This window comes from Electrophorus electricus, chromosome 9 (genome assembly GCF_013358815.1).
Source record: "Electrophorus electricus isolate fEleEle1 chromosome 9, fEleEle1.pri, whole genome shotgun sequence".
Taxonomy (NCBI): Eukaryota; Metazoa; Chordata; class Actinopteri; order Gymnotiformes; family Gymnotidae; genus Electrophorus; species Electrophorus electricus.
The window spans coordinates 14747058-14769856 of NC_049543.1; the positions used below are offsets into that span (position 1 = coordinate 14747058).

At 47.1% G+C, this 22799-nt stretch overlaps 2 protein-coding genes across 6 annotated transcripts in view; one reads left to right on the plus strand and one right to left on the minus strand.

The window, feature by feature from the left end:
- Positions 1 to 8683: 8683 nt before the first annotated feature.
- On the minus strand, positions 8684 to 20812 carry chrnb3a (cholinergic receptor nicotinic beta 3 subunit a). Of its 5 annotated transcripts, XR_004776502.1 has the most exons (7): positions 20126 to 20500; positions 15682 to 15833; positions 12242 to 12286; positions 11953 to 12062; positions 10723 to 11617; positions 10063 to 10451; positions 8684 to 9546 (listed from the first exon to the last, which is right to left on the minus strand). XR_004776502.1 is itself a non-coding variant. In XM_035530149.1 (6 exons), exons 2-6 carry the CDS (start codon positions 15793 to 15795, stop codon positions 10314 to 10316), a joined length of 1302 nt encoding a protein of 433 aa, XP_035386042.1. In that variant the 5' UTR covers positions 15796 to 15833; positions 20732 to 20812; the 3' UTR covers positions 8684 to 10313. The 5 variants fall into 5 exon arrangements, 4 of the variants coding, with proteins under 4 accessions (XP_035386042.1, XP_026883198.1, XP_035386043.1 ...); XM_035530149.1 differs by lacking the exon at positions 20126 to 20500 and adding an exon at positions 20732 to 20812 and having other exon boundaries at positions 8684 to 10451; XM_027027397.2 differs by having other exon boundaries at positions 8684 to 10451.
- The window catches only part of LOC118241998, a 3754-nt gene continuing 1758 nt past the window's right edge, over positions 20804 to 22799 (plus strand). Inside the window, exon 1 of the mRNA XM_035530042.1 lies at positions 20804 to 20959. Coding sequence (XP_035385935.1) covers positions 20804 to 20959 — 156 coding nt within the window. The remainder of the gene's footprint in view (positions 20960 to 22799) is intronic.

A 22799-nucleotide genomic window follows, 5' to 3' on the forward strand; every position in this document is an offset into this window, starting at 1 on the left:
TCAAACTATGAGCATCCGAACTGCACGAGGAGGCGGGATCGCTCCGTGCACATCCTCTCTCGCTTTCTCTCTTTCTCTCACCCATGCACGCACAGGCGCCGTCACACAATCCTGTGCTCTTAAGCGTGCTTCAGCCCTCCCTGGCCCATGAACTTCGTTATTATTCGGCTTCACCGATCAGCCAGTAACACTTTATATGTTTCGTCAATATATAAACAAAGTAATCATTTGAAAGGGGGGAAAGAAATGCTCTACTAGTGAATATCCGAAAGCAGAAAGAAGAAGCCATCCAAACACAGCCATCCGAAACACAACCGTGCGTTATCGCCTGGTTTGGCGTAATTAGATTATTGGCACCCTTCATGGCTGTAGGCATGTAACTTTAAGGGACAAGTTTATGTCCCAAAGTCCAGTCAATTCCACACAGATTATTCTTAGACTTTGCCAAGAAATGTATACTGTTTGTAAGTGATCGTTGTCTCAGTTCAGTGCTGTGAATGCATAAGGAATCTCTCGTATTATTTTAGAGATAACCCATGGAACCATTCAAAAATTCTGTAAACTTCGCCGACCTGGGTTTGAGCGCTCGCTGGCGCGTGTTTCTAAATATAAAAAATGCGAAACTAAAATGCAAACGACTCGTGATGTATTGAATTAGTATATTTATTACATTACGGGACGCAGTAAGAAAATAGCGACCATTTGAGCACGCTTAAAAAAAATTTCAGTTCTTAGATTCTGTATCTTTATCATTACTAGCTGTTCTTTTTGTCCTTTTTTAAACTGACATTTAACGTGCACCAAATTGAATGTACCGCAATGCGATGAGGCGTCACGAGCTGTAGTGTACAGTGGTGCGCCGGTAATCCATTGCTGTGAATCCGAATTTAAGAAGAAGTCCGGGGCGTCGCTTCCATGCCACCTCCGTATTTCTGTCTTTGCATCACACACACTCGCGTGCACGTCGCGCGCACACACACACACACATACACACACACACACGTGCTCGCGCGCGCACGAGTTCTGAGCGCGGGTAAGGTCTAACGCGTTCTGGCCCAGTGTGCGTCGGCTCCTCTCAGCGTGCTGGTGGCTGGTTCCACAGGCTTAGTCGCAGCAAAGAATGTCAGGTCAAGACATATGAGAAAGAAAAAGAAACCTTGAGCTTTAATAAATGTGCACAGGAGTAGAACATGAGAGCAAAGATACGACACAACAGCTAAACGCAAACGCGTTCTAGTTACAGTCTCTCCCAAATAACTGAACATTGGTAGCAGAGACATTCCACCACTCTGTAGACCTGTTTGTTGTGTCTTTAATGAAAACCTCGGTGTCAGTTAACGCTATCTTGGTAATTTGGTGAATACAGGCTATGTGTTCCAAACACACAAAAAAGGAGATAAGGAGAGTAATTAGTGTTTTCTGTTCCATGAATAGATGGAGGGGATTCCAAATACAGACTCATATTACGACGACCCCTGAGAAGCGCCTATAATATCGATATCTCATATCTCATGTGTCATCTTTTTCATCAATGTACAGCAAAGCCAGTAAGTTAATTGTTTGTTGGTGTGTGTGTGTGTGTGTGTGTGTGTGTGTGTGTGTGTGTGTGTGTGTGTGTGTGTGTGTGTGTGTAAAGAAGATTGGATGGTTATCTCATATCCAAAGCACACTAAAGAAAGAAAAGAACAAAGAAATCATGCATGAAAGAAAGACATTTTCACACGTGATGCACCTTTCAAATATTAAATACCTCTCCTTTCATTTTTAAAGACCTATTATACCCGAGTTTACCAGACAGAGTACTCAGAATAGCTACTATGTGTTTGTAACGGGTTCTGCTGTGCAGTTCGCCCGTGAACCTTTGCTAATAAAAACCACCAGCAGGATGACAAAAACATGTATAAAGTGCAAGATTAAACCAGAATAAGTTTATTTAGAGATAACCTAAAGTAACATTTCTATGGGGACACTTTAACGAGATTAGTTTTTGCAGTACCGTGATGCACCACTAGCAGGCAGCGTGGGGTTTCAAGTTGAGGGTAGGCCTGACCTTGTGAAATTTACACTTCACATTGAGAAAATACATCGATCATGTACAGTATCCTGTTGTCATTTAACCGAAAACTTATATAAATTGCATGTTGTTTGTAGGTAAGGCCAGAGACTCAAAATCTGACAGATGCCCTCATTTTGCATTGGATGAAGTATTTTGATTATGGGCTCCCTCAAAGTACAGTACTTTGCCATGGGGCTGATATGGAAAAGCATTCATCTTTCTTTTAAAGAAAAACTGTCAAAAACATAGTTTCAAAGTTCTCTCACAACAACCAGAGCTGAATCATAAATTGTGTTCTATGAGAATAGCTTTGCTTATTTGTTCATAGGAGTAGGCCGTTCAAGATATTCGAATTTTAAATTTGATATCTGATTTGTTTTTTACCTTCAGACTGAAGCTCAAAGATATTTGTTGTTAGTTACCAAAAATAAACACCACACCATGACAGGTAGTGTGTGTGTGTGTGTGTGTGTGTGTCTGTGTGTTTCAAGTTTCAAGTTTCAAGTTTCAAGTTTCAAGTTTGGTTTATTTGTCACATACATAGTCATACACAGTACAACCCGCAGTGAAATGGTGGAGAGTGCTCTGTCCAAACTGAGGAAGAGAACCAGGGGTGCATAGAGAAAAAAATATATATACAGATAAATATATATATTCTATGTATGTACAGAATATATTAACAATGTATGTACAATATATGTATATTATGATTATCTACACAATGTACAATGTATATGGTTGAGTATATATGTACACAATCTACAGAATGTACAGATCCATTGTATAGTACCATATCTACAGTTGTTGTAACAGGTTAATTGAGTATAAATCTAAAATCTATATATACAGATGTACAGATATACAGTCATGTTACGTGGTGGTGGTCCCCACAGTTTATCAGTTTCCCTGATTCAGGGCCCGAATGGCCTGTGGGAAGAAGCTCCTCTTCAGCCTCTCTGTCTTGGCCTTCAGGGAGCGGAAGCGCCTCCCTGACCTCAACAGAGAGAAGAGTCTATTGTTGGGATGGGTGGGGTCCTTCACAATTTTCCTGGCCTTGGTTTGGCACCGCTTGTAGTAGGTGGTCTGCAGGTCAGGAAGTTCCGAGTGAGTGATGCGCTCTGCTGAACGCACTACCCTTTGGAGTGCTTGTCTGTCCTGCTTGGTGCTATTTCCAAACCAGACTGTGATGTTCCCCGTGAGGATGCTCTCGATAGTGCAGGTGTAGAAGTTCCGCAGTACCTTGGAGGGCAGTCTGAAGTCCCTTAGGCGTCTGAGGTGGTAAAGACGCTGACGAGCCTTCTTTGCCAGGGAGCTGGTATGGCGGGACCAGGACAGGTCCTGCGAGATGTGAACACCAAGGTACCTGAAACTATCTACTCTCTCCACCGTAGTTCCACTGATCCTCACAGGTTGGTAGTGCCGCTCCTGCTTCTTGCTGCAATCCACGATCAGCTCCTTTGTCTTACTGACGTTTAGGAGGAGATTATTTTCCTGGCACCAGTTTTCCAGGTGTTTAATCTCCTCCAGGTAGGCCCTCTCGTCGTTGTCCGAGATCAGACCCACGACAACGGTGTCATCAGCAAACTTGACAATGATGTTAGAGCTGGAAGTGGCTGTGCAGTCGTAGGTGTACAGTGAGTAGAGCAGGGGGCTTAGGACACAACCCTGAGGAGCTCCAGTGCTGAGGGTGAGGGTGGATGAGGCGCAGTTGCCCACCCGTACTGATTGTGGTCTGTCTGTTAGGAAGTTGGAGATCCAGTCGCACAGGGATGTATGCAGTCCTAGATCTCCCAACTTAGTAGTGAGTAGGGAGGGAATGATAGTGTTAAATGCTGAACTGTAGTCGACAAATAGCATTTTAACATAATTTCCCCTCCCTTCGTCCAGGTGAGTCAGTGTAGTGTGGAGCAGATGTGCAATCGCATCGTCAGTGGAGCGGTTGTGGCGGTATGCAAACTGCAGTGGGTCCATGGAGGCTGGCAGTGAAGATGTGATGAAGTCTCTGACTAGCTTTTCAAAGCACTTCATCACGACTGATGTGAGGGCGACAGGGCTGTAGTCATTGAGGTCGGAGGGTCGAGGTTTCTTCGGGACGGGGACGATGGTGGATCGCTAGAAGCTGGACGGGACGATACCGAGCGTCAGGGAGAGATTCAAGATGTCGGTGAATACCGGGGCTAGCTGATCTGCGCAGGCTTTGAGGACCCTCCCGCAGATACTGTCTGGTCCCATCGCCTTCCTGGTATTCACCCTTTTAAACACTCTCCTCACGTCACTCTCCGTGATGATGAGAGGGCGCTGTTCTATGGTGGGCCCTGCGCATGTGCCATTGGCTGCGCCGATAGTGCCATTTGCACTAGCGCCGTTAGCATTGGCGCTGTTAGCACTAGCGCCGTTAGCATTGGCGCTGTTAGCACTAGAGCCGTTGGCATTTGTGCTGCTAGCATTAGCGCTGCTAGATGTAGCCTCGAAGCGAGCAAAGAATGTATTCAGCTTGTTCGCCAGAGACTCATCCGCACTCATCAGTCCGGAGGGTGGGCTCCTGTAGTCCGTGATCATCCGTAGTCTCTGCCACAGGGATCTAGAGCCACTCTGCTGGAACTGTGTCTCTAGTTTCTTCCCGTAGCGCCGCTTCGCCTCCCTCACCGCCCTGCGCACTCCGTATGCTGCGGACTTGTACTCGTCCATGTTCCCGCTGATGATCCCCCCATTGTAGGCAGCAGTTCGAGAGTTCAGAGCCTCGCGGATGGTTCTGTCCACCCAGGGCTTCTGGTTGGAAAACTTCTTGATGGTGATTCTTGGGATCGTGTCGTCCACCAGTTTCCCAATAAATCCTACTACTGCCTCCGTGTACTCGCTGACATCATCAGTGCTGCGCCGGAACATGTCCCAGTCCGCGTCATCCAGAGCGTCCTGCAGAGCGGCCACCGATTGGTCTGTCCAGCGCGCGACCTCCCTCTGAACCGGAAATTCCCGTTTCAGCCGTTGTTTATATTTTGGTAGGAGGAAGATAGCGGCGTGGTCCGACTTACCAAACGGTGGATGAGCTAGTGCCTTATAGCTGTCCTTGTATGGGGTGTAGCAGTGGTCTAGTGTCCTATTTCCCCTGGTGGGGAAGGTTACGTGCTGGTAAAGGTTGGGCACCGCACGCTTGAGGTTAGCGCTGTTGAAATCCCCAACCACAATAAGTGCAGCGTCCCGGTGCTGTGCCTGAAACTGTGTGAGAGCCTCATGAAGTTCACACAGTGCAGTGTCCATGTTAGCCTGAGGTGGGATGTACACGGTGTTGATGATGACCGAAATGAACTCCCGGGGAAGGTAGAAGGGACGAAGCTTGAGGGTGAGCAGCTCCAGGTTGGGTGAGCAGGAGCAGGCGAGAGTAACAACGTTGGCATTGTTGCACCAGCTGTTGTTTACCATCACACACACTCCGCCGCCTCTCGACTTCCCCGAATCTGCCGTCCTGTCCATGCGGTGAACCGAGAAGAACTCGGCCGGCTGGATAGCGTGGTTTGGTACCGCTGGGTTCAGCCACGACTCGGTGAAGCAGAGGAGATTGCAATCCCGAATGTCCCTCTGGAACTTTATCCTGGCCCGGAGGTCATCGAGCTTGTTATCCAGAGACTGGACGTTGGCTAGCAGGATGCTGGGTAAGGGAGCTCGGTGTGCCTGAGCCCTCAGCCTGTTCCTGACGCCGGCTCGCTTCCCTCGAGGCCTTTTCCTCGCGCCGCGTCTTCTGTTTTCCCTCAGGATCTCCGTCGGCCATCTTGGGTCCGGGGTTACAGACGGCTTGAGGTGAGTGCTATGTAGATTAAGAGAAATAAGGGCGTCTCTGCTGTACGAGATACGCGCCGTGGTGTGTAGAGAAGGGCTGCGGAGAAATCAGGGGTAGCGGGAAGAGCGAAAAAAGTGCCAGGTGTGGACGGAGCAGTTGTGACGGCAGCCGACCTCACCGGCGCCATCTTGTTGTGTGTGTGTGTGTGTGTGTGTGCATAGGCGCACGTTAACACAGACTGACATAATGTCCACTTCTGTTAACTGAACGTGTTCCTTACTACACACGGCCATGGCCTTGCTCTTTCCCTGCTGCCATGGAGCTGGTGTACCTAACAGGAAGCGACACGGCCGGAACTGCTTATCCGTGACCGGCCGAGGACTTTGGTGGCTAACGGCTTTAGCTCGTCAAAACCGGTAACGATTCCAATCGAGCCATTTCGAAAAGCCGCGTGCTGAAATATCATTTATCATGCGAGAGCAATTAAACCAAAATTGCGGTTCAGTAATATCCTTTTTAAAAAAATAATCATATATGCATTGCAAATGGTCTTTCTCTGGTCAAATCTGTCCAGAAGCCTTCGATCAGCGTTGACGTTTATGTAATGGGACAGTGATGAAAGACTTGTAGAGAAATCCAATCAAGGATGAGAATTTGCTCCAGGCAAAAAGCGCATTTTTGCATTCATCTAGACCTGATTTGAATTCTGCTGCTCAGTGCTCCAATCACGTCCAGTCGCCCCCAATCACGTCCAATCAAAACGTCACAGAGGTTGTTTGTGCCATTGTGACAGTGTCTAAAGTAAATTCACCAGTGATTGGACTGGATGGTCTCTCACAAACCAGGATGGCAAGGGAAGTGTCTAGTCACGGACGGTAGGCCTGGTCCAATTGTCCTCCTCAGAGGAATTTGTTCATTTATTGTGTTTGTTTGTTTATATATATATATATATATATATATATATATATATATATATATATATATATATATATATATATATATATATATATAATGAGAGGCTTTTTTCGCACATTTGACGTATTTCGGCGTCAAGTCTTGCCTTGAGCGAAGAATATCAAGAATAAAACGATTTTTGCACTGGTGCTAATGGAAATGGGAAAAAAAATGCTGTTTAAAGTCACTCTGTCCCCTGCTGTTCATCCTGCTACAGTGGCATCGGCTTTCCAGTTTATAGTACCTCGGCAATGCAGTTTTGTCTTTATGTTGATGATTAGCATAATAATGTACGTGTGCATACGTTGGTTAGGAAATCTGTTGATGTGTTGTAAGGTGCCATACTTTCTAAAGATAAGTGTATATGCCTACCACGACCTAGCCTAAGGTATCTGTTACTGAATTATATAATAGAGAAATTAAGTCCGACTCCCCGCTTTCTGCAGCTGTCGCTTTTATTTAATAGTGTCATGTATTCACGATTCACTAAAATCCTCAAAGAAACATTTAAATCACCGCTCGCGCCTCTTATTTGACTCAGGAAAACGTCAGAGAGGAAAAATGCGTTATCATTTTCATTGTAGAAATTAAGATTACCTTGTTTTTTTTGTTTTTTTTTAAGGGAGTCAAGTCAAACTCAGTGACTTGCGGCTCAAGATATTCATTCATTCGGAAACCCTCGCCCTCGAGAGGCGCCGCGCGTGCCTCTCTAAGCGCCCTTCCCGCAGCGGTAGAGCACGCGCCGCTGGCGTCATCTTCTCTGTGAGCAATTTGCGGAGTCCTGCTGATCGCAGCAGTCTACTCAAATGAAGATTTTACATACCGCAAATTTTACATTTCCATGTGTGAGGCTATGTAAATGTACATGTAAACTGCAGAATTACATGTAACATTATATATAGATTTAAAATTGATTGAAGTCACACTTCACATGGTGCATCTTGGTAAAACTATTTAACAAAAAATAAATAAATGTGTGTGTGTGTGTGTGTGTGTGTGTGTGTGTGTGTGTGTGTGTGTGTGTGTGTGTTTTTCTTTTTTCCACAAGAATTATCTCCAAATAAAAAACATCCTAACTAGATGAGATACGTAGCTGCCCATTACAACGGCTATAATTTGATATACTCTCTGCTGACACCTGCTGTTCAAATACACAATGACCACGTCAATAACGATCTTTCGAAAACGGCTAATTCAACGTGAAGAACCGAACAGCCGAATCAGCAAGATCTTGTTCGAATCATAGTAGGCTATGATCTTAACCTGTCGTAACCGTTTTCATCAGAAATCACGCGGTACCCACGTACAGGCCAGGTAACTTTTCAAACCACCTTTGTACTCTGCTCCCTAGAACAAAAGGGGGTTTAGGGTGTGTTTATACTTGTAGTTCGGTTTCGTTTGGTCCACAATCGGGATTGTGTACTTTAGGTGGTGTTTTTACCAACTGGAAACACAGCAAGAGGCGCTAAAATGGATAACAGTCAAAACGGCGGCAGAAATTCCAAACGTTAATTCCCCTCCTCATCACGCCGGGTTTCCCCATCTGCTTTTTATTTTTTATTTTTTAAATTTACGACGCACTCTGTTCTCTCCCGGCGCGTTTTGTGACATCCAGTCCTGTGTTGGGTTTGGTTTGTATTGTGTTCATACTTCAAACGAACCGCACCAGATTTCGTTTAGAAACGGAACGAGACCCACCTGCTCTGGCGTTTTGGGTCCGCTGATTTGGTGCTCCAGAGTTTGAATGGGAGCGTTCACACTTACTCTAACAAACTGCATTAACAGAGCAAGGGTTCGTTTTAATCGAGCTAAAGCTACCAAGTCTGAACACATCCTTAGTGTAATTCGAGTATAACACGCAAACACTTCCCACTTAAGACATTTAGTTACAATACACGTGATAAAACTACACTTTAATACCGATGACCCCAGTGTGACCTGGGAGACAAAATGGACACTACAGATATTCCTATGAGGGAAGTTACATTCTGCCAGTGGTTCCACTTATATATAAAAAATCATTATGCAGTATATTTTCCAGGCAGCACAGTTCTTAAGAAGTGATTCAAGTTGGGGTTCCTTCTGAAACTCCCCTCCGGCAACCAGAAGTGTTGGGTAGGAGGGCATCTGTGGCTCGTGCTCTGCTTTCCGTCGCCTGTCCTGTGGATAAACTGAGAAGCTGAGAAAGAAAGATATCCTTAACCTCTCTGTATTAACATTCAGGCTGATGCAGGGTGGACGTCTACTCCGCAGTCTCTCGGGGAAGCTGGGATATGGCAAGGATTTAAATCAGTTGCGTTTTTGAAGAAAGAAAAAAAATGCAGGACTACAGATAAGTCCGTACTTCTTCGTGACATGGTGTTATGTCGTGACATCATATGAACGTTCTCCTCGGGTGACAGTCTCGCTCAGGCCCGGGAGCTCCACTCTCCAAACGGTGCGGATGGATTGCGACATGTCCGGCACAACCACTCAACTGTCAGCTTTAGTAGCAGGTGGGCGTCTGAAGCTTACTGCAGAAGGGTCCCCCAAAACTAGCCTTCCCCAAAACTTTTTTTTTTGGTGGGGCATTTAAAAATGGTTGTAGGGTTGGTATAAACTGGGGGATTAAGTGGAGAATGTGATGGCCTTGATATAAAGTCCAGATCATGTATTCAATAGTTCAGTAGTTCTCTTCTTGACCAGAGTGGCCCTTTGACTGACATGTAAGCTGACCAGTCAGAAGCTGTTCCTTTTGCCTGCCTCTTAGAAGAGGTTGATTCTTAAACAGTAGTACAAGACAGAAAAACAAAACAGCATAAGTAGTTTAGTTGGGAAGCCTGTTAGGTGCACACAGTGTCAGTTAAATGTAATACTATTTTATAATAATTTAACGCCTACTAAGTATGTCAGTCAGTCCTGGAAAACGTTCATGGCTGGAGTGAATTTCAGTTATTGGTTGAGTTATTGGTAAAAACCAACACACCCGCATCACAAAGGGAGAATGTGTACACTTCTGTTACTGACACTGCAGACAGCCAATGAGAGCGAAGGTTTCAGAAGGTCATAATCAACTGCTTAGTGTTCAATATACATCAGAGGGCTGAGATTTATGGGTGCGGTGGGGTGCAGTTAGGCTTCAAGCAAAAAAAATCTATTTGTGCTCCCCACAGACACCATATACATACATTCTTTACTCCCCTACCAGTTACAGACAGGTATATTAAAGAACGGTTGCCTTGACAACTTGCGAACATCCTGTGAGGTTTATTATCTAACTAAAAACATGCAAGCTTACCTTATCATGCATGCCATGCCCTGGTCCTGTGGTCTGTGTAACCAGCCAGTTACCACAGCTTCATACCAGCTTCATAAAAGTATAGGACTGAGTAACTAGCAAGCGTGACCAAGTTTTTAAAGCATTTTTGAAACAGAAAAAAAACCCTTTATTTGTGTCATTTGCATATAGAATGGACCGGTAATGTGTTGGGAGGTGTGTTTACAGAGCGGTTTCAGTGACATTAGTGTAATTTTTGAGGTTTTGTGTCTTTACGAAAGGGTGGTGCTGAGGTACATGTGCAGAGCCGGAGTGAAGATGAAGATGGTGCCTAACACTGACACAGTGAGGAAAGCCCACAGGAAGATCCGATCCAGCACCTGGGCCACAAACTTCCAGTCCTGGACCACCTGTAGACACACACACACACACACACACACACACACACACACACACGTACGTCATTATTCTATACTTATTCAATATTATTAATGCAGCACTTGTACAGCAGCTTGGAAAACTGATCCCATATAATTCATAAAAATGTACTGATGTGCCAGTCTGAGACACAGATAACCATCTGTAACTTTTTTTTACTACACCATGGCAAAACTGCTTGTAGCTTTAATTACTGCTTATGCTTATCCTTTAATGCAGTATGTTTAACACAGAAGTAACTACCTCTCTGATGAAGTGCTCCTTCCTAATGTGCTTGGATATGTAGCGCACCGAGCTGGTGGCCTTCTCCAGCATGGAGAGCCAGGCCTCGTTTTCATCCTCCCGCCCGGCAGGCCCGCCGGCGCCCCACCGGCACCCCCTCCTGGCGCGCTTTGGCTCCGGGCTGCACGGCTCAGCGTCCGGGCCGCGGTAGCGGTCAGCGTGGTCGCGCATGCACAGCAGCCGGGGCAGCTTGTGCAGGAAGAGGCTCCTGACCCACGGTGCCATCTGGTGGTAGGTGGCGGACGAGCGGTGGTGCACGTTGATGACGAAGACGGTGACGATGATGGAGAAGGTGACGAAGATCATGATGAAGAGCAGGTACTCGCCGATGAGCGGGATGACCTTGGACGACGAGGGGATGATCTCCTCGATGACCAGCAGGAAGACCGTGAGGGAGACCAGCACGGAGGTGGAGAGTGAGAGCTTCTCGCCCTCGTCCGACGGCAGGTAGAAGACCAGCACGGTGAGGAAGGAGAGGCCCAGGCAGGGTACGATGAGGAAGAGTGTGTAGAAGAGCGGCAGGCGCTTGAGGATGAAGGAGTACGTGACGAACGGGTAGGAGTAGAGGCCGTCGCGCCGGTGGCCGCGCCGGCCCGCGGCATCCAGGATCTCCCACTCGCCATTGTCGAAGAAGTCTCTCCGGTCCACGTGGGGGGCCACCGGCACGAGGTCCACCATGGCGCCATCGTAGGTCCACGAGCCGAACTTCATGGAGCAGTTCTGTCGGTCGAAGGGGAAGTAGGTGACGTCCATGGTGCAGGAGGACTTGTAGCTGGCTGGCGGCGTCCACGTGACCGTGCCGTTGTACTTCACGATGGCTTTGGTCATCAGGGAGCCCTCAAAACGCCCATCAGCGCTGAGGTAAGGAGAGGAAGAGAGGAAGATGGAGAGAGATGGATATTTAGAACTAATGAAAGCTCAAAAAGATCAAAAAGATCTACTTTTCAGAAGGAGCTGCTTTCTATATGTGTGTAGCTGTGTGTGTGTGTGTGTATACATGTGTATATATCTCCATGGGAACCAAATGTCCCCACAAGGATAAGAACGTGACATTTTACACTTTGCAGGAACCACCTTGCAGGTCCCTACAAGGATAGACTGTGCGTGTGCATGTGTGTGTGTGGGGTGGGGGGGGGGGTTATAGTTATTGGTAATGTAGTTTTCAGCAATTAAGGTTATGGAGGGTCACACTTCTCATAGAGGACAATGTCCGGCAGCCAGATGTTCTCTGAGGGCACTCTGATGGAAGTAATTCCCCCATAATCCTCTGGGTTCCAGCGTAGCTTACAGTCAGTCCACTCCTACGGATAGAGAGGGAGTGAGGAAGGGAGAGAGATTAAAAAGGAAAAAGCAGCAGAAGGGTAAAGTTTCTGTGCTGTTGAAATCTTAAAGTGGTTCATAAGAGCACAATAATGTTCACTGGAAGGTTTCTATATTTTATATAGTTTATATAAATTACTGTAAGAACTAAAGACTGTACCTGCCACAGCCAGACATTAGTAGTCATTAGCTGGTTCTTTTCATCCTGGAGAGAAAGAGAGAAAATGTTTTTTTGTGTTTTTTTTAAAAACATGCAAGAGTAGATTATTTTTAGGCCATAAATAGCTAATCAAAATTTGTTTATAATTAATTTTAAAATCTACATGTTTTACATTGCAATCTCACCTGCTTTGGCATTCGATTTGACTATTTTTAATAGAAAACGAGCACTGTTTTATTGAGCAATTTAGGGCTCCGCTTGAATGAAGGCAGTCAGATAGAGACGTATCGATTAGATTAGACTGGAGGGATTGTCAATGAACAGCAGAGCGCATTCAGCGCTATTTACCACCAGAGGGCACCAAAGAACCATGCAATACTCTGCAAAATCACAATTGAAGCCTTATTCATTAAATGCGATTTACATGCTTATATACATTCCGTAGTCAGCTAGCTATGTATAATGTGGATCTACAAATGAGGTCTTCTGATCACAGGTGTTAAGATGGTGACAGTGTTAAGCGTAAATCCAGAAGGTACGGCACATACAAACAATGCATTACTCCCTAGGATTCTAAACGGGATTGCAGATTTGTTAATGGAGCAGTGCTCTAATACAGAATACACATGCTATATAAAAAGATAAGAATAAGAAAAGGTGTTTTGTCATTTTAAAATGTCCGGATTTTTGTGAGAGCACAAATTCTGCTCAACAGATTTAGGTCATTCCGTAATGTAATTTGTAAAACCTACTTGAAGTACACAAATCTTTAGCTGCTATCGTAACTCTAAGTCCAACTGAACAACACAGCAGCGATTCAGAAAATGCCTTCGGCTTCGACGGGAAATCGGCCTGGCTCTTTGTTACGGGCAGGCGTCCGCGTGCTTGGGCCCCTGTGTCGCCACTGATGGCATGCTTAGTGGACGATGACCGCGGCGGCGTTTCTGGACGTATTAATCTTTCATAGCGCAGATTAAACATTTGCTTGCGATCGGGAAAAGGGGCTGAGAGCTCGTGCGGGAGCAGCGCAGGGCAAACATGTCACAGAGTCAGCAGGAACCAGAGAGAGACCGGCAGCTCGGGAGGGAAAGAAAGCAAAATACTAACAGGGAGACAGTAAGAGAAGCACTGCAGTTTCTTATTATCTAGAATAAATACGGGGGTCTCCTGAGTAGGTGTGACAGGAACGTGCTCGCCCCGTCGTGAGGACTGTCAATCACAGTGACGCCGGCCAATCACGGTCATCTGTGAGCTTGTGCATTGGGCGGGGGTGGAGGGGGGGTGGTGGATGGTGCTGTCCTCTGAGTGTGTTGCTCCACCCCCTGACCTTCCTGCAGGTCAAAAGGACGTGGTGATTGACTGCATGTGCCTCGGACAGGCGTGACAGCCCTTCCCTGGTTGGCCAATCAGCCTCTCCCTGATTTGTCCTCCATCTCCACTGTTCCCTGTGGATGTATGTGGTGGTAGAGCAATGGGCCCCATTTCAATTCATTTGCATGTGTGTGTGTGTGTGTATGTGTGTGTGTGTGTGTGTGTGTGTCTAGTTTACTGTATATGGAAGTGTACACATGGATCTGGAAGCATGTCTGTGTGTTTACAGTGGTGTGCTGTGGGGTGTATTTTATGACGGGCTGTTTAGGGCGAAACCAGTGACACACTTGCACACACGGACACTTCATATGTATGTGCTACTATTTCAAATTGTATGCTCAAGTATTTCAAATGTACGCACAAATATTTCAAATGAAGTGTTTTATAGGTATGTGCGAGTATTGTTTCACTGATTTTGCCATAAACAGGCGTCATACACCAGCAATCTGTTGGCCATCGGTTATGCCATCTATCCTGGCCCTTGTCAACTGTTAACTATTTCAACCCTGGTGCACTTAACGCACCTCCCAAATCCATTACACACTTCACTTCACTTTTACCCTCTCTCTCTCTCCTCGTTGTCTCTCTACCTCTCTTTCTACCACCCCATCTCAGCCCCTCTCTCTCTCTCTCTCTCTTTCTCTCGCTCTCTCTCTCTCGTTCAGGTTGTGCAGTGGAGTGGGTAACTCCTCTTCCTTGCTGTCTGCGCACACGGCTGGATGTGTGTTTGTGTATGTATGTGTGCGCTTGTGTTCGTGTGTTTGGGTATGTGTTTGTGACTGTGCATGTGTGTGGTTGTCTATGTGTGCGTGTTTGTGCATGTGTGTGGTTGTGTATGTGTTTGTGATGGCATGTGCGTGTTTGGGTAGGTGTTTGTGGTTGTGCATGTGTGCGTTTGTGCACGTGTGCGTTTGTGCACATGTGTGGTTGTGCACGTGTGTGGTTGTGCACGTGTGCGGTTGTGTATGTGTGCGTGTTTGTGCACATCTGTGGTTGTGCACGTGTGTGGTTGTGCATGTGTGCGGTTGTGCATGTGTGCGGTTGTGTATGTGTGCGTTTGTGCACGTGTGTGGTTGTGCATGTGTGCGGTTGTGTATGTGTGCGTGTTTGTGCACATCTGCATAATTTTGCTAACGTGCAGCCCGGTCTTTTGCGTCACACAGCTTCAGTGAAGTGTGTGTGCGATTCCACTGGCTCGGCTCAGCACTCGCTCAAATAACGTCTTCACCACGGGAAACCGGCACGCCATCATCTAAACCTGTGCCTGTGCCGTTCTACGAGGTTGTTACCGTCACGCCGTGCACTCTCACCGCACTGGAGCTCCCGGGTAAACGGAACTCTCTGGAACTCTCCTGAGGCTATGCGGGGCTTCGACTTTAGGGAGCACAGGCTGTGGACCTTGGACGAGACCTGTCGGTAATTGGTCAGTGAAATTTACCAGAACCAATCATTTAGACTGTTGCACCCCCGTGTCATAATTAATTTGCATAAATTTAAGAAAACGCTCAACGCGATTTGTCGCTCTGTCACTGCGCCGCCTGTAGCCTGGTCATAAATCACGGCTACAAATTGCCCGCTCTCATAGGAAATGAACACTCACACGCCGTTAATGTGAAAGTATAGTGTGTGTGTGTGTGTGTGTGTGTGTGTGTGTGTGTGTGTGTGTGTGTATTGATATTCAAAAGCGTGTGTGTTTTCATGACTTCCAAAGATGTTTTGAGTGTATATACATATAGAAAACTGATATGCAGTGTGATAACATTTTCTGTGCAGTTGTGCTTATCTGTATGGTCAGCTCCCAGCTGTGTGTGTGTGTGTGTGTGTGTGTGTGTGTGTGTGTGTGTGTGTGTGTGTGTGTGTGTGTGTGTGTGTGTGTGTGTGTGTGTGTGTGTGTGTGTGTGTGTGTGTGCGTTTCTTTAGAAGATGGACATAGAGACAAGCTGTTTCAGTGTGTACATGCACCACATTGAAACAATTTCTCTATATCTCCATCTGTCTGTGTGTATGAGCATGCATATGTATAAGCGCGTGTGTGTGTGTGTGTGTTTAAGGGAGAGGGAGAGACTCACCACATCCACCAGCTGTGAGATCTTGAGGCCAAAGCGCACGGTGATGGTGTCATTGGCGTGGAAGACAGGTCTCACCCACTTCTGGTAGCCGTGGAAAAGAGTCCTCAGCAACATGTCTTCCAGCTCAGCCAAGGACAGGGTGTCCTCCGGAGCTAGAGAGAGACAGACAGGGAGAGAGAGACAGACAGGGAGAGAGAGACAGACAGGGAGAGAGACAGACAGGGTGAGAGAGACAGACAGGGAGAGAGACAAATGAGAGGACAGACGTGGAGACAAAGAGAGGGAGTTAGTCAGAGAGAGGCAGGAGAGAGTCTGAGTGAGGGACAGCTATGGAGAATAAAGAAAGAGTGAGTCAGAAAGAGGGAGAGAGAGAGACAAAAATAGAAAAGGCAGTAGAGGCAGAAGCTCCTCTTGAGACATTTTTCAGAGAGAGAAATCAAGTACTGATGTCAAGTAACAACACTTGTTTTCATGTGACATGCAACAGCCCCACTTATCCTGTGCTGGAAGTGTGTGTGTGTGTGTGCGTGTGCGTGTGCGTGCGCACGCATGCATGCTTGAGTGTGTGATTCTTCTCATGCTAGTTCCATGCTGAAATAATCTGTTCCGTTTATCTGCATATATCAGACAAACAGATTAAGACACCATGCAAAATTATGAATACATGAATATTTGATTGGACGAGAGCTTTGATGTGAATATGTGATTAGCCATGCATGCAGCCAGGCTCCCAGGCCAGCGAGATGAACACAGCTGGTCCAGGCTTGTCTGAGCTCTCAGGGTGATGCAACGATTGGGATGACAAGATCCCACTGGACAGGAGCACCAATGGGACAGGGCCATGACAGCAGAGATTGAAATGACACACACACGCATACATACACACACATCAGCACACACTCCCTCACACACACGCCCACGCACACGCTATCAAACACAGACCTTACTACGACTCTTCTGTATCCGTATTGTTCCTTCGACTGTTAAGCACTTAGGCAAATTAATGACGTGTGCAGAAATAAAATTCCAACACATTTTTTTATCTATAAGCTCAGGAAATCCCTATTACCAAATCGTCTTGAAACAAAAAGGTTTGACAATATCCACAGACACGCTCAGAAAACTGCTGTTCCAGACTCATTCGCCTCATTCCTGACATATAATTTACTGAAAACTGCAGCTAACGGTCAAGATGCATCTTTACATACAGATCAGGCTGTAGCAGTCCTACCAAAACAGGCTTCTCACACATACACTGTCAACCCATAATGACATTAGAATGCCATCAGTGGAGTTTCTATCTTTACTCTAACAGTTCCAGACAAGAATTTTTGCATCAGTTTGCGGTTTGTATGTTTGTTTTTGGTGAGTGAATTCCTATGTATTTCTGTTCACTGGCGGCAGTTGCAGTACAAGATGAAGATGATTCGATGACTATGAGTAGTGACCATAAAATGCTTCTGTCTTCCACATTCCTGTTTACCCTGTCATCACACTAACGCCTCCTCACTCTGATCTCCTCAGTGTGATGCACACACACCTCCTCACTCTGATCTGCTCAGTGTGATGCACACACACCTCCTCACTCTGATCTGCTCAGTGTGATGCACACACCTCCTCACTCTGATCTGCTCAGTGTGATGCACACACACCTCCTCACTCTGATCTGCTGTGTGATGTGCACACACCTCATCACTCTGATCTGCTCAGTGTGATGTGCACACACCTCCTCACTCTGATCTGCTCAGTGTGATGCACACACACCTCCTCACTCTGATCTGCTCAGTGATGTACACACATCTCCTCACTCTGATCTCCTCATTATGATGTACACACACCTCCTCACTCTGATCTTCAGTGTGATGCACACACACCTCCTCACTCTGATCTTTTCAGTGTGATGCACACACACCTCCTTACTCTGATCTTCTCAGTGTGATGCACACACACCTCCTCTCTGTGAAAGACCTCTGAACCCAACGCAGCTGCTGTTCACTTTGAACCTTAAAAAGGTTTGAATTGGCCATGACTTCTACATAATACTTATCACACACACACACACACAAACACACTCTCATTCCCTCACACACACACACTCATTCATTCCCTCACACACACACACACACACACACTCATTCCCTCACACACACACACACTCATTCCCTCACACACACACACACACACATGCACACACACACTCATTCATTCCCTCACTCACACACACACACACACACACACACACACAAAAACCAAAGCGATTAACGTTGCTCCCTGTGTGTATGCAGGTGTGCGCACGTGTGTGAGCATGTGCATACTGCAACATGCCCACATAAGAGTGTGTATGTGTGTGTGGGATCACACTACAATCTTAAATGTGTTCCCTAAGAGCTTGAGAGAAAAACAGAGGAGGGGGAGAGATGGGGCAATTGACTCTCTGGCTCACATTAATCCGCTTTCATAGTCCCCGTTGATGTCTACGCCCTCATCTGTAAGGTGGTGATGTGTCCGTGAGCTAGAGGAGACTCGCATTCGGAGAGCTGTTGCCGTGGCGACAGGGACAAAACGGCGTGGCCATTTAAAAGTCCCCACTTCTCCGCTGCAACATTAAATTGCATAGCTCAAAGTGCAAAGGTCACGAGGATAGACAGCAGAGTGACGGGCATCCCGACATCCTGCATCCTGAACCCCAGCAACTCCAGTGTCACGAACTTCATGCACACAGCACTCTGCTACACACGCTAGTAAATATGCATGACAAATAATCTCATAAATAAGGATTCGTGACCTTATCTCATTTGGCCAATCAGAGAGGGACGCAGAGAGACAGACATAGCGAGAGAGTGTGTGTGAGAAACAGACATCGAGCAAAAAAGCATGAGACAGCCAGGGAGAGAGAGACAGACAGGGAGAGAGCATGGGTGAAATAGATGTGAGCGAGTGAGTGAGAGAGAGAGAGACAGAGAGAAAAGGAAAAATACAAAAGAAGAGAGCAGGCCTGGTATGCTGGGGGAGAAGAGAGAAGGGTGTGTGTGTGTGTGTGTGTGTGTGTGTGTGTGTGTGTGTGTGTGTGTGTGTGTGTGTGTGTGTGTGTGTGTGTGTGTGAGTGAATGTGTGTGTGTAGAAAGGACATCCATTTAGCCAAAGTGTGTTTGTCCATTATGGTGAATGTGTATGACCCGACATCAGTGAATTAGGCCTTCTTTAGCAGAATATGTTATTAATATTAACCTATGCCACAGAGTGCATGGTGAGAGCATGGAAGTGTGTGTGTGTGTGTGTGTGTGTGTGCGTGCGAGAGACTTCATGTGCATGTGAGCATGCATGTGTGTGCACGATTGCACATACGTGTGCATGTGTGTTTGTATTTCCATACTGCCACATGCCCACATAAGTGCAGTGTGGAGAGAGTGTGTGTCAACTTTGTACATCCTCTCCGTTCTGCTCCATCGCATCAGCTAACGTCGCAGCCACCGTCAGACCGCGTCCTGTGCCACGCCCCCCCGCGTTAGACCTCGGCAGGCACAGGTGATGCTCAGCTGCCGGGCGCCCTCCTGATTTTACGGGCGGAATTCACTCAACCTGCAATGCTGCTGAAAGTGCACAGACGGGGTGGGGGGGGGTCAACCAATCGGCCGTTGTCATTCAAGGGAGAAGCGTGACCTTCGGCGACCCCCACAGTGACCCCTGCACCTGCGCCATCTGGAATGATGCCACGGGTGAAAAGAACCGCTGAGCAGGAAAAAAACTCAGCGCATCACAGACCAGCGCTCCGCCCAGTAAACGCTCGTACCAGCTTGCTTGCTCCGTATTCGATGTGTCTGGCAGTGCGCGCGGCGGGTTTCATGGAATAGAGTTGGCTGGACGTGGGCCAAGCAGCAGGGCGGGTTTGGGGAACAGATAAATGATCACCTTCAGCTATTCCATTTTCAGATTAAACCCAAGTTAAAGTGCTCAGCACCTCTCAACGCAGCAGTACTGATAAAATTACACTGATTCTTGGCTGCTGACGCACGCACTCGCATACCACCTTTTTTTATCAACGAAAATGTTGAAAATGTTAATTCTGATATTTAGGAACCTCGATTAACTCTCCATGAGGTAAAGGGTAAATTGTATAATCTAAGGTGAGAGTTTCAGACACCGAATGCTCCAATTTACACAGTTGCATCGCTGCAATGTCAGAGATGTCATCGCGATGCACGTGAAGCCACAAGCAGAAATTCAAAAATCTAAACTTAACCTGCAGCGCAGACCAAACATGGACTAAAAGGTCCGAATTAGACGAGGTGTTTGTCTACACACGCTTGCGCTGCGCCGCCTTTAGTCACCTACTCTCCAGTGCCAAAGAGCACGAACCTTCACGCGCACCAACGCGCGACCGCTAACACTTCTGCGCGAGCTCGTCAGTGTTTGCCATGCTACCGTTATTGAAGAGTTCACGTACCTTCTGTCGTTGCATAGGCGGCCGCGAAGACGAAGCACAACGCGTTAATCGTTAACTTCATATTGGTTTTTTTTGTTTTGTTTTGTTTTGTTTTTTAATTTATCCACGGCCGCTTCATCCACGAACCGATATTAATTCATTCGACATATCGAGTAAGGCGCCCCACCGTGTTCCCGTACGACTACAAACAAAACCCAAAGCCACGGTGTGACGGAGAGTGTAACGGACCAGCGGCAATCACCGGTAACGCACTTATCTTTACATTTAGTCATTCAAATAACTAAGCGACTACAGCCCTCTGTCTGTCCGGTAAAACCCGCGTCGTCACCGATAGTTCCCCGCGCCCCCGCCTCCGTTGTTTTCGCTGCTCGTCGCTCGAGATGCCGCCGTGCAAGTGCGGGGGAATACCGCGAGGAGACGCGACGGTCAGAAGCGACGGGGGGACCGGGAGGGAGGGGGCAGAGAGGCTCGCGCGTTAGCGATCGTAAAGACGCGAGAGGGCCAGAAGGAAACGATCAGACTCAAAAGGAAAGAGGGGAAAGGAGCGGAAAGGCATTTAATCAAATCACACAGTGATTCTTAGAATCATTTACACTCATTCATTACCTTGGCGTCATTTTCGGAGCTAAAGAAATAGATGATTAAAGCGCAAGCCCCGAGGATGTACAGGCTTCGTAAATGACCAGCACGCGCGGTGACTGTGAGCGTTTGATGCGAATGCTACGAGACTTCAGCGCGAGACAGCGCCGGGGCAAGACTGGCCGCTGCCTGCGTTACATATTGGAACAGCTTTGTGTTGAGCAGAGTCGGCGCCGCAGAAAGCCGTTAGAGCAGGTGAGCCGTGAAGCACGCTCAACGGGAGCGTGGAAGAGCGTGAACCGGGGGGGGGGGGGGGGGGGGGGGGGGGGTGTCGGAGCAAACCGCACTCAGCACGCGCTGGAACAGTGTCGGTCACCGCTTGCAGCAAGAGACGTGCGGCGCACTGGAACATGACATGAGCCGGCTGAGAGGTCATGGGTGAAGGATTTCAGAAAGAAAACAATTGAATGGGGGACATTTGTTTGAAGCTGATTGTTAACATTTATGGCATTTAGCTGACGCTTTTATCCAAAGCAACTTACAATTATGACTGAGTATAACTTGAGCGATAAGAGCCTTACTCAGGGGCCCAACAGTGGTAACTTGGTAGTGGTAAGACTTAAACCAGCAGCCTTCTGATAACAAGTCAAGTACCTTAACCACTGAGCTACCACTGCCCTACTTAAAGGGTCCAAACCTGGTTAACACGGTTCAAGCTAAAGAATTAGGCTGTGTGCGTGCGTGTGCGCGTGTGTCCGCGCCTGTGAAAGCCAGTGTGTAGACTTTTCTCTGACTAAATTTACGTGCATTTTCTTGCTGGGCCACTAGGGAGCTCCATACTAATGGGCTTGAGCAAACACACACGTCAATATTAACCCCAGTGTGAAGAAAATATTTCAGATTTCATGTGTGAAAAATGTGAATCTAATGAAACTCTATCAGTTCATCAAACAGACAGAACACAGCACCTGATCTCTCTAGCTCACTGCCAAATTCATCTCTCTCTTACTCTCTCTCACACATACACACACACAACCACGCACATACAACAGATGTTGTATGAAATGAAAATGAGAAAGAACACGAAAACAGGAGAGTGGAAGGGAGAGAAATGAGAGAAAATTTAGAAACAGCAAAATGAAATGATAGTGAGAAGTGCTTCAATAGAAAAGATGCCCAATACAGAAAGAGGCATTTAGCTGATGCTTTTATCCAAAGTGACTTACAATTATGAGTGAGTACAACTTGAGCAATTTAGGGTTAAGGGCCTTGTTCAGGGGCCCAACAGTGGCAACTTGAACCAGCACCCTTCCAATTACAAGTCAAGTATCTTAACCACTGAGACACCACTGCCTCTAGAGGCAGCAGGAAAGACTGAAAAGTTGAAAGAAGGATGAAGTAAAGAGTGACATGGTAGATGTAAGGAGGGAGGGTGGGGGCCAGGTGAAAGAGAGAGAGAGAGAGAGAGAGAGAGAGAGGTTGGTAGCTAGGGGCTAGGGCAGAAGGTTCTGTGTGTGTGTGTGTGTGTGAGAGAGAGAGAGAGAGAGAGAGAGAGAGAGGTTGGTAGCTAGGGGCTAGGGCAGAAGGTTCTGTGTGTGTGTGTGTGTGTGAGAGAGAGAGAGAGAGAGAGCGAGAGAGAGAAAGTTGGTAGCTAGGGGCTAAGGCAGAAGGTTCTGTGTGTGTGTATGTGTGAGAGAGAGAGAGCGAGAGAGAGAGAGAGAGAGAGAGAGAGAGAGAGAGAGAGAGAGAGAGGTAGCTAGGGGCTAGGGCAGAAGGTTGTGTGTGTGTATGTGTGTGAGAGAGAGAGAGAGAGAGAGAGAGAGAGAGAGAGAGAGAGAGAGAGAGAGAGAGAGAGGTTGGTAGCTAGGGGCTAGGGCAGAAGGTTCTGTGTGTGTGTGTGTGTGTGTGAGAGAGAGAGAGAGAGAGAGAGAGAGAGAGGTAGCTAGGGGCTAGGGCAGAAGGTTCTGTGTGTGTGTGTGTGTGTGTGAGAGAGAGAGAGAGAGAGAGAGAGAGAGAGAGAGAGAGAGAGAGAGGTAGCTAGGGGCTAGGGCAGAAGGTTTGTGTGTGTGTGTGTGTGTGTGTGTGTGTGTGTGAG

What these genes read in the sequence shown, in the direction of transcription:
- chrnb3a (XM_027027397.2), bottom strand. Translation starts at nt 20,186, where the DNA reads ATGAAGTTAACGATTAACGCGTTGTGCTTCGTCTTCGCGGCCGCCTAT. An exon ending in CGCCTATGCAACGACAGAAG is followed by an intron (nt 15,834 to 20,125) that starts GTACGTGAACTC and finishes GTCTCTCTCTAG; the next exon opens with CTCCGGAGGACACCCTGTCC. An exon ending in AGGAGCACTTCATCAGAGAG is followed by an intron (nt 10,452 to 10,722) that starts GTAGTTACTTCT and finishes GTGTGTCTACAG; the next exon opens with GTGGTCCAGGACTGGAAGTT.